Source organism: Crinia signifera, chromosome 2 (genome assembly GCF_055691185.1).
Source record: "Crinia signifera chromosome 2, ASM5569118v1, whole genome shotgun sequence".
NCBI classification, from domain to species: domain Eukaryota; kingdom Metazoa; phylum Chordata; class Amphibia; order Anura; family Myobatrachidae; genus Crinia; species Crinia signifera.
In genome coordinates, this window is record NC_139218.1 from 6,841,962 (window position 1) to 6,853,962 (window position 12,001).

The following is a 12,001-nucleotide window of genomic DNA, read 5'->3' on the forward strand; positions in this document are numbered from 1 at the left end:
CTGCTAACCAGCAAAATCACCGGCACACTCACCTGTTACTCACCCCGTGTCTCACCGGCACACTCACCCACTGCTAACCAGCAAAATCACCGGCACACTCACCTGTTACTCACCCCGTGTCTCACCGGCACACTCACCCACTGCTAACCAGCAAAATCACCGGCACACTCACCCGTTACTCACCGGCACACTCACACATTGCTCACAGCATGGATCACCGGCACACTCACCCGTTACTCACCGGCACACTCACACATTGCTCACAGCATGGATCACCGGCACACTCACCCCGTGGCTCACCGGCACACTCACCCGTTACTCACCGGGACACTCACCCGTTGCTCACCCCGTGGATCACCGGCACACTCACCCGTTACTCACCGGCACACTCACCCGTTACTCACCGGCACACTCACCCGTTACTCACCCCGTGTCTCACTGGCACACTCACCCACTGCTAACCAGCAAAATCACCGGCACACTCACCCGTTACTCACCGGCACACTCACACATTGCTCACAGCATGGATCACCGGCACACTCACCCGTTACTCACAGGCACACTTACCCGTTACTCACCGGCACATTTGCCCGTTACTCAACAGGACACTCACCCGTTACTCACCCCGTGGATCACCGGCACACTCACCCGTTACTCACCGGCACACTCACCCCGTGGCTCACGGCACACTCACCCGTTGCTAACCCCGTGGATCACTGGCACACTCACCCGTTGCTCACCAGCACCCCCGTCGGCTGCATGTCCCTGTTCAGCACCTCCAGTGACCAGCGATACAGGTTCTGGGAAGATTTCTTGTTAGTCAGGTCATGAACAAGGATGATTCCTGGAAGACACATTGTGACGTCTCATTCTCTGGGGTGTAGAACGCGGGTGGGACGGGGGTGACAGTGTTACAGGGGAGACATGCAGTACCCAGAAACCCCCTCCTGATGTAGCACGTATATATTTTTTGCTGCTCGAGTGTCACGACCATAGCTCCACCCACTTGCGGCATTTGAATCGCAGGGCTGTATAGTGACTAGGGAGAGCTGGGGCACTGGGATTATCTGGGGGAGCCCCAGACAGTCGGCACAGGCCGATAAACTTCTACAGCAGCAGCCATGACATCACTTCCTGCTTCCTCTATCCTAGTATATATTTATAATGTATAGCGCCAATATATACAGTACATATTTCCGAAAACTTTGTTTCCTGAGTGCCACCCTTGCCTTGGCTCCTATCTATATATACTGTGTGTGGGTGTGTAATATATATACAGTTGTGCTCATAAGCTTACATCACCCGAGCAGCAGAATGTGTGATTTTCTGGCCATTTGTCAGAGAATATGAATGATAACTCACACACGTTTCTGTCACTCATGGTCAGTGGGTGGGTGACGCCATTTATTATCACACAACTGTGTTTACTCCTAATGACAACAGAAACTTCCCAAATGACCCTGATCAAAAGTTGACATACCCCAGTTCTTAATTCCGTGTATTGTCCCTTTACCATCAATGACAAGTTGGTAGTTGTGGATGAGGCTCTTTAGTTTCTCAGATGGTAAAGCCGCCCATTCTTCTTGGCAAAAGCCTCCAGTTCCTGTAAGCTCTTGGGCTGTCTTGCATGAACTGCAGGTGTGAGATCTCCCCAGAGTGGCTCGATGATACTGAGGTCAGGAGACGGAGATGGCCACTCCAGAACCTTCACTTTATTCTGCTGTAGCCAATGACAGGTCGGCTTGGCCTTGTGTTTTGTATCAACGTCCAAGTACGTCCCATGCGCAGCTTCCGGGCTGATGAGGACAAATTTCCCTCCAGTATTTTCTGATAACATGCTGCATTCATCTTGCCATCAATTCTGACCAAGTTCCCAGTGCCTATGTAGCTCACACATCCCCAAATCATCAGTGATCCACCTCCATGTATCACAGTAGGAATAGTGTACCTTTCATCATAGGCCTTGTTGACTCCTCTCCAAATAGAGTTACCATCTTTGTTTCAACGTTTATGGTTGTGGCAAAAAAACTTCAATTTTGGTCTTATCACTCCAAATGCCTTTGTTCCAGAAGTGTTGAGGCCTGTCTCTGTGCTGTTTGGGGTACTGTAAGCAGTATGCTTTGTGCCATTTGCGTAGTAATGGCTTTCTTCTAGCGACTTGACCATGCAGCCCATTTCTCTTCAAATGCCTCCCTATTGTGGATCTTGACACAACCGCACCACTTTTTTTTCAGAGATTCCTGTATTTCAGCTGAAGTTATTTGTGGATTTTTCTTTGCATCCCGAACAATTTTCCTGGCAGTTGCGACTGAAATTTTTGTTGGTCTACCTGAATGTGATTTGGTTTCCACAGAATCCCTAATTTTCCACTTCTTAGAGTTTGAACACTGCTGATTGGCCTTCTCAATTGCTTGGATATCTTTTTATATCCCTTTCCTGTTTTATACAGTTCAATTACCTTCTCCCGCAGATCCTTTCACAATTCTTTTGCTTTCCCCATGACTCAGAATCCAGACACGTCAGTGCAGCACTGGATGAAAGATGCAAGGGCCTTTCAGGAGACCAGAAACTAGCTGACCATTTATACACACATACTGATTACAAGCAAACAGATCACAGGTGAGGATGGTTACCTTTAGTAGCCAGTCAAACCTGTTTGTGCCAACTTGTGTGCATGTTATCAGCCCAAAATCTCCAGGGTATGTAAATTGTTGATCAGGGTCAATTGGTTAGTTTCTGTCGTCATTATGATTTAAAAATGAGTAAACACAGTTGTGTGACAAATATATATATATATATTACACACCCACACACAGTATATCAGCCGCGTCTGTGATGGCTCCTCTACAACGCAAGGCCTCATGTGCCGTGTTAGGGTCTCACCATTGACACCATTGTAGAACACGGCTCTGGTACTCTTCACGCTGCTGGCACTGCCCACGGATCCACCAACGTCCCACAGCTCAATATAATAGGTCTTCTCCTCTGGGGTCCCTTCCCGGTACTCATGAAGCTGAGAAGAAAAGCCGGAAGGGTCACTGGCTGGGACTTGTCCCCACTAATGTGTCACAAACCCTCCCCCCACCGATCTAATGCATCCCAATCCCACCATTGGCAATGGCAGATTGAGGGGGGTCATACCAGTGAGGACTGTTCCCTAATACAGTAAGTGGGAAGAGCAGACCCTGCTGGGAATGGATGGGAGAGAGCATTACACCTGTGTGTAAGTACGCTGTCCCGTGGCATGCAATGTATTATTATATACACACTGTACAACGGCCCTGTAGGACCCCTAACAGGTCAAGCTCTCCAGACCAATCGGCAGGTGCACAGGTGCAGGTCTGCAAACATGAACTGTTAGAGGTCCTTGTAGACCACATATGGCTTCCAGCTCACCCTGACATCCACGGAACAGCCCACCGTCCACGAAGGGTTACCCAGGACCTGGTTCTGACACAGCAGATGGACGAGGGAAGATTTCCCAACACCTGCAAACAGGAAGGAGACGGAGCTATAGCTGTGAGTTCCCCAAATATATACAGGTCATCCTCTGCAACTCATGCTTCACCCCCATGTACACAGGGCCTGATTCTGGTTCACTTGCAAAAACTAATTCTCTCTCTAATGGACAAAACCATGTGCACTGCGGGGGGGGGGGGGGGGGCAGATGTAACGTTACATTTAGGGGAGTTATTTTGTTTCTGTGCAGGGTAAATACTGGCTGCTTTATTTTCACGCTGCAATATAGATAGCAGTTTGAAGTACAACCCCACCCAAATCTAATTCTCTCTGCACCTGTTACATCTGCCCCACCTGCAGTGCACATGGTTTTGTCCATCAGAGAGAATTTGCTTTTGCGAGTGAACCAAAATCAGGACACAAAACGCACTGCCACGCACACAGCACACATAACGCACCGCCACGCGCAGAGGACACATAACGCACCGCCACGCACACAGCACACATAACGCACCGCCACGCACACAGGACACATAACGCACCGCCACGCACACAGGACACATAACGCACCGCCACGCACACAGGACACATAACGCACCGCCACGCACACAGGACACATAACGCACCGTTACGCACACAGGACACATAACGCACCGCCACACACACAGGACACATAACGCACCGCCACGCACACAGCACACATAACGCACCGCCACAGGACACATAACGCACCGCCACGCACACAGGACATATAACGCACCGCCACGCACACAGCACACATAACGCACCGCCACGCACACAGGACACATAACGCACCGCCACGCACACAGCACACATAACGCACCGCCACGCGCACAGCACACATAACGCACCGCCACGCGCACAGCACACATAACGCACCGCCACGCACACAGGACACATAACGCACCGCCACGCGCACAGGACACATAACGCACCGCCACGCACACAGGACACAACGCACCGCCACGCACACAGGACACATAACGCACCGCCACGCGCACAGCACACATAACGCACCGCCACGCGCACAGCACACATAACGCACCGCCACGCACACAGCACACATAACGCACCGCCACGCACACAGCACACATAACGCACCGCCACGCACACAGGACACATAACGCACCGCCACGCACACAGGACACATAACGCACCGCCACGCACACAGCACACATAACGCACCGCCACGCACACAGCACACATAACGCACCGCCACGCACACATAACGCACCGCCACGCACACATAACGCACCGCCACGCGCACAGCACACATAACGCACCGCCACGCACACAGGACACAACGCACCGCCACGCGCACAGGACACATAACGCACCGCCACGCACACTGCATACATAATGCACCGCCACGCACACAGCACACATAACGCACCGCCACGCACACATAACGCACACAGCACACATAACGCACCGCCACGCACACAGCACACAACGCACCGCCACGCACACAGCACACATAACGCACCGCCACGCGCACAGGACACATAACGCACCGCCACGCACACAGGACACATAACGCACCGCCACGCACACAGCACACATAACGCACCGCCACGCGCACAGCACACATAACGCACCGCCACGCACACAGGACACAACGCACCGCCACGCACACAGGACACAACGCACCGCCACGCACACAGGACACATAACGCACCGCCATGCGCACAGGACACATAACGCACCGCCATGCACACAGCACACATAGCGCACCGCCACGCACACAGCACACATAACACATAACGCACCGCCACGCACACAGCACGCACCGCCACGCGCACAGCACACATAACGCACCGCCACGCACACAGGACACAACGCACCGCCACGCACACAGGACACAACGCACCGCCACGCACACAGGACACATAACGCACCGCCATGCGCACAGGACACATAACGCACCGCCATGCACACAGCACACATAGCGCACCGCCACGCACACAGCACACATAACGCACCGCCACACACACAGCACACATAACGCACCGCCACGCACACATAACGCACCGCCACGCACACAGCACACATAACGCACCGCCATGCACACAGCACACATAACGCACCGCCACGCACACAGCACACATAACGCACCGCCACGCACACAGCACACACACTAACATAGTAACTAAGGCTGAATAAAGACGTTAGTCCATCGAGTTCAACCTATCTGACTGGTAACTACTGACGTGAGTCATATCTATAGGATTCCCTCAGTGGCTGCATCCAGTGTTGATATAAATTCAGTAACAGTAGTTGCTGCAATCACCCCACCGGCAATGAGTTCCAGAATGTCACTGCTCTAAGGGCCTTATTCTAGTTCACTCTTTCTGACAAAATCCTTCTTAGATGGACAAAACCATGTGCACTGCAGGTGGGGCAGATGTAAAATGTGCAGAGAGAATTAGATTTGGGTGAGTTATTTTGTTTCTGTGCAGGGTAAATACTGACTGCTTTATTTTTACACTGCAATATAGATCTCACTTGAAGTAAAACCCCACCCAATTCTAATTCTCTCTGCACACGTTACATCTGCCCCACCTGCAGTGCACATGGTTTTGTCCATCTAAGAAGGAATTTGTCAGAAAGAGTGAAACAAAATAACCCCCTAAGTGTGAATGATCCTCTTAATTCAGTACAGAATTTATTTTCCTCGAGCCTCAGTACATGCAGCGTGTCCTAAGTATAGGCCTGTTAGTGACCAATCATGTCCCAGTTCCATATGATTCCCAGTCCTGTATGTGTACATAGTAATCATATCACCTTTCACCCTCCATTTCTCCAGTGAGAACATATTCAGCCTGGTAACCTATCTTTATATTCTAGTGATTCCAGACCTGTTACTAGCTTAGTCGCCCTTCTCTGTACCTGTTCCAATTCATTTATGTCCTTTTTAAGGTGCGGTGCCCAGAACTGAGCACAATATTCCAAGTATGGTCTCAGCAATGCCTTGTAAAGAGGCACCATCACATTGGCATCACTAGAATCCATTCCCCTTTTAATACATGCCAGTGTCCGGTTTCCTTTTGCTGCTGTACTTGAGCAGTGTGCACTATTACCCAAATTTTTATCTATGATGACCCCCAAGTCCTTCTCTACAGCAGAATCCCCTATAATAACTCCATTTAGCCTATAAGTAGCTTGTTCATTTTTGTTCCCATAATGAATTACTTTACATTTTTCAACGTTAAACCGTATCTTGCACCTTTCCGCCCACGTTTCCAGTTTATTTAAGTTACTTTGTATTGTTTCCACATCCTCTCCTGAGTTAATTTTCTTACTCAATTTCGTATGGTCTGCAAATATTGCAATTTTACTCACTATGTCACTTTCAATATCATTAATGAATATATTAAACAAGGTGGGTCCCAATATTGAACCTTGCGGGACTCCACTTTGGACCTTACCCCAGCTGGAATGTATGCCATTTACCACCACTCTCTGTCCCAGATTGTGCAACCAGTTTTTAATCCAATTACAAATTTTTATCTCCTAACCCTAAATTACCTAGTTTCATTAATATCCTTTTATGAGGCACAGTGTCAAAAACTTTAGCGAAATCAAGCAGTTTTACATCAACAGATTTCCTTAAGTCCAGCTCCCTACTAACTTCCTCATAGAAGCTATTTAAATTAGTCTGACATGATCTATTTTTGACTAACCCATACTGAGCCTTATCACTTTTTCCTGATCTAAGAAATTTTGGATACTCTCTTATTAATCCAGCTAATATTTTCCCCGCAATGGATGTAAGGCTGACCGGCCTATAATTTTCAGGGTTAGTTTTGCTACCTTTCTTCCATATTGGTACTACATTAGCTATGCACCAGTCTGTTGGTACCATCCCTGAGTTTATTTATTCCTCGAATATCAGATATACTGGTACTGCTATGACCAAACTCAACTATATTAGTATCCTAGGGTGTATTTCGTCCGGGCAAGGAGATTTGTTAGTATTTAGGTTCTGTAATCTATTTGTGACCATTTCCTCACTCAAACATACAGTTTGGGAGCAATAAAAAGCCGAGCATTTAATCTGTGGGAGAGCTGAAGATTCTTCCCTTGTAAATACTGAAGCAAAAAATTCAATTGAATAATTCCGCTTTCTCTTTTCCTTCTATTACCAGGGTACCCTGCTTATTTTTTAGTGGGCCAATATTTTCCATCATTAACCGTTTCCTGTTTATATAACTGTATAATTTTTGGGATTAGATTTGCTATCTGCGGGTTTTTTACGTTCAGTCTCTAATTTAGCCATCTTGATTGTATTTTTACATTTCTTATTACATTCTTTATATGCGGCAAATGATTTGGGTGTCCCATTTTGTTTAAACGTTTTGAATGCCCCTTTTAGCCATTTCACATTTGACTTTGCTGTTAAGCCACATCGGTTTCCTTTTGACATTGTTCTTTTATTTGCCCTAGGAATAAATCCATCAGTGCCTTCCAGCAGTATGTTTTATAAAGTTTGCCACATTTTAGTAGTATCCATACCTCTAAATAATTCCTCCCAGTTTATATACTTTAAGGACTCCTCAAACTTACCAACGTTTGCTTTTCTGAAATGTAAGGACCTAGTGGCTCCAATATAATTATCTTTGTTAAAATCTAAATAAAATGTGATCATATTGTGATCACCGTTCCCCAATGTCTCCCTTATGGTTATGTTGGTAACAATGCCCCCGTTGTTGCTTAGCAAGAGATCCAGGATATTTCTGGTTGGACTTTCAGTAAACTGATACAAATCGTGGTCATTTAGGGCATCCAATAAAACATTTCCCTTAGAGGTACTACCTGACCAATCCTTCCTGGGTAGTTAGTCACCCATAATAATAATGTCCCCTAAGAGGTCTGTTTCCTCCTCCGTATTTATGTTGGGTGGATTATAACATGTTCCTACTATAAGCTTTTTTTAATATTACCTGTGATTTCTACCCATACCGATTCTACCGACTCCATTGTGCTCTCGTTTATGTCTGGTTTTAAGGATGGTTTAACATATATGCCCGCACTCATGTGATTCATCCCACCAAGTTTCAGTAATACCTATGAGAACAAAATCTTTCTCCAAAACTCTAGTTCCCCCATTTTACCGGTTAAACTCCTAGCATTCAGATAAAGGCATTTCAGATCTCGTCTTTCCTTTGCCCTTGTCCTGTTACCTGTTACAGCTGCAGAAGGTTCCTGAGACGATAAATCCGTATCATGGACAATATTAGTACTTGGCCGTGTGTCTCTCATACACCTTTCGTATACCTTGTTCCCTTTTTCCTCCCTTCCCCTGGCTTCCTCCACAATGTAGCTGTCTTTGCCATCTATTCTACTCATTTATAAGGTTTCCTACTATACCCTCCCCCCACCCTCCTAGTTTAAAATCTCCTCAAGCCTTCCAACCATGCCCCATCCTCGTTCAGGTGCAATCCTTCGCGGCAAAAGAGATGGCGCCTGACGAGAAGTCGCCCAGTTCTCTAGGAATTCAGATCCCTCCTCCTGCACCAGTCTCTGAGCCACACGTTATCCTCCCTAATCTGCCTCTGTCTCCCTGGCCTAGCTCGTGGCACGGGCAATATGTCTGAGATTATTACCTTAGATCTCCTCGCCCTAAGTTTATTGCCTAGATCCCATCTACCACTGACTTTGTCATTGGTGCCAACATGCACCAAGACCGCTTAGTCTTCCCCAGCCCCTCCCAATAATCTGTCCACCCGGTCCGCGATATGCCCCAAGCACCCGGGAGACAGACTGTACGCCTATCACGGTCCTGATAACAGATTGCCCTATCAACATTCCTAATAATGGAATCCCCTACCACCACCATCTGCATTGGGCCCTTCCTCTCTGCCAGAGGGGGTGTTCCCCTGGTTGCTAGAGGAACCCTTCCCTGCCATCTCCCCCCCCCCGCTCCTCACTCCTAACCACAGTTTCTGCGTCCATTCAGGCGTATCTACTAGGGTTTGGTAGTTCAGAGCTTGTCTGTCGCTTCCTCCGTCTTCTATTCCTCCTAGATCCCCTAACAGCTAACAATCCCCTCTTCCTCGCTTAATTCAACCATTGACCCTCCTGGGCCCCCAACGTGCCGCCACGCACACAGGACACATAACGCACCGCCACGCACACTGGACAAATAACGCACCGCCACGCACACTGGACACATAATGCACCGCCATGCACAACGGACACATAATGCACCGCCACGCACACTGGACACATAACGCACCGCCACGCACACTGGACACATAACGCACCGCCATGCACAACGGACACATAATGCACCGCCACGCACACTGGACACATAACGCACCACCACGCGCACAGGACACAACGCACCGCCACGCGCACAGGACACATAACACACCACCGCGCACACAGGACACATAAAGCACCGCAACGCACAAATAACGCACCGCCACGCACACTGGACACATAACGCACCGCCACAGGACACATAACGCACCGCCACGCACACAGGACACAACGCACCGCCACGCACACAGGACACATAGCACACCGCCACACACACAGGGCATGACGCACCACCACGCACACAGTGCACATAATGCACCGCCACGCACACAGCGCACACAACGCACCGCCACGCACACTGGACACATAACGCACCGCCACGCACACATAACGCACCACCACGCACACATAACGCACCGCCATGCACACAGCACACTGGACACATAACGCACCGCCACGCACACTGGACACATAACGCACCACCACGCACACTGGACACATAACGCAACGCCACACACACAGGGCACAAAACGCACCTCCACTCACACAGCACACTGGACACATAACGCACCGCCATGCACACAGGACCCAACGCACTGCCACGCACACAGCACACATAACGCACCGCGATGCACACAGCACACATAACGCACAGCCACGCACACAGCACACATAACGCACCACCACGCACACAGCACACATAACGCACCGCCATGCACACAGCACACTGGACACATAACGCACCGCCACGCACACATAACGCACCACCACGCACACTGGACACATAACGCAACGCCACACACACAGGGCACAACGCACCACCACGCACACAGGGCACATAACGCACTGCCACTCACACAACGCTCCGCCAAGCACACAGGGCACATAACGTACCACCACGCACACAGGGCACATAATGTACCACCACGCACACAGGGCACATAATGTACCACCACGCACACAGGGCACATAACGCACCGCCACGCACACTGGACACATACTGCACCACCATGCACACAGGGCACATACTGCACCGCCACGCACACAGGACACATAACGTACCGCCACGCACACAGGACACATAACGTACCACCACGCACACAGGGCACATAACGTACCGCCACGCACACAGGGCACATAACGTACCGCCACGCACACAGGGCACATAATGTACCGCCACGCACACAGGGCACATAATGTACCGCCACGCACACAGGGCACATAATGTACCGCCACGCACACAGGACACATAACGCACCGCCATGCACACTGGACACATAACGCACCACCACGCACATTGGGCATATGAGTAGGGTACTGCGGGGAGTGTGAGTAGGGCACTGTGGGGAGTATGAGTAGGACATTGTGGGGAGTGAGTGTGAGCAGGACAGTGACATGAGTGCACTGTGGTGAGTAAGTAGGGCACTGTGGGTAGTGAGTGTGAGGAGTGCACTGTGGGTAGTGAGTGTGAGTAGGACAGTGACATGAGTGCACTGTGGGTAATGAGTGTGAGTAGGGCACTGTGGGTAGTGAGTGTGAGGAGTGCACTGTGGGTAGTGAGCGTGAGGAGTACACTGTGGGTAGTGAGTGTGAGTAGGACAGTGAGATGAGTGCACTGTGGGTAGTGAGTGTGAGTAGGGCAGTGTGGGTAGTGAGTAGGGCACTGTGGGAAGTGAGTGTGAGCAGGACAGTGAGTGAGATGAGTGCACTGTGGGTAGTGAAAGTGAGTAGGTCACTGGGTAGTGAGTGTGAGCAGGACAGTGACATGAGTGCACTGTGGGTAGTGAGTGTGAGGAGTGCACTGTGGGTAGTGAGTGTGAGCAGGACAGTGACATGAGTGCACTGTGGGTAGTGAGTGTGAGGAGTGCACTGTGGGTAGTGAGTGTGAGCAGGACAGTGAGATGAGGACACTGTGGGGAGTGTATATAGGACAGTGAGAGGAGTGCACTGTGGGTAGTGGGTGTGAGTAGGGCAGTGTGGGTAGTGAGTGTGAGTAGGACACTGTGGGTAGTGAGTGTGAGTAGGGCACTGTGGCTAGTGAGTGTGAGGAGTGCACTGTGGGTAGTGAGCGTGAGGAGTACACTGTGGGTAGTGAGCGTGAGGAGTACACTGTGGGTAGTGAGTGTGAGCAGGACAGTGACATGAGTGCACTGTGGGTAATAAGTGTGAGTAGGGCACTGTGGGTAGTGAGTGTGAGGAGTGCACTGTGGGTAGTGAGCGTGAGGAGTACACTGTGGGTAGTGAGTGTGAGTAGGAC

At 49.9% G+C, this 12,001-nt stretch overlaps 1 protein-coding gene across 1 annotated transcript in view; it reads right to left on the reverse strand.

Annotated features, from left to right (window-relative positions):
- RABL3 (RAB, member of RAS oncogene family like 3) overlaps positions 1-12,001 on the reverse strand; it is a gene marked incomplete at its 5' end in the record, with an annotated part of 37,705 nt that overhangs the window by 24,416 nt on the left and 1,288 nt on the right. Inside the window, 3 exon segments of the mRNA XM_083170641.1 lie at positions 730-844; positions 2,884-3,013; positions 3,397-3,488. Of these exon segments, the coding sequence (XP_083026767.1) occupies positions 730-844; positions 2,884-3,013; positions 3,397-3,488 (337 nt within the window).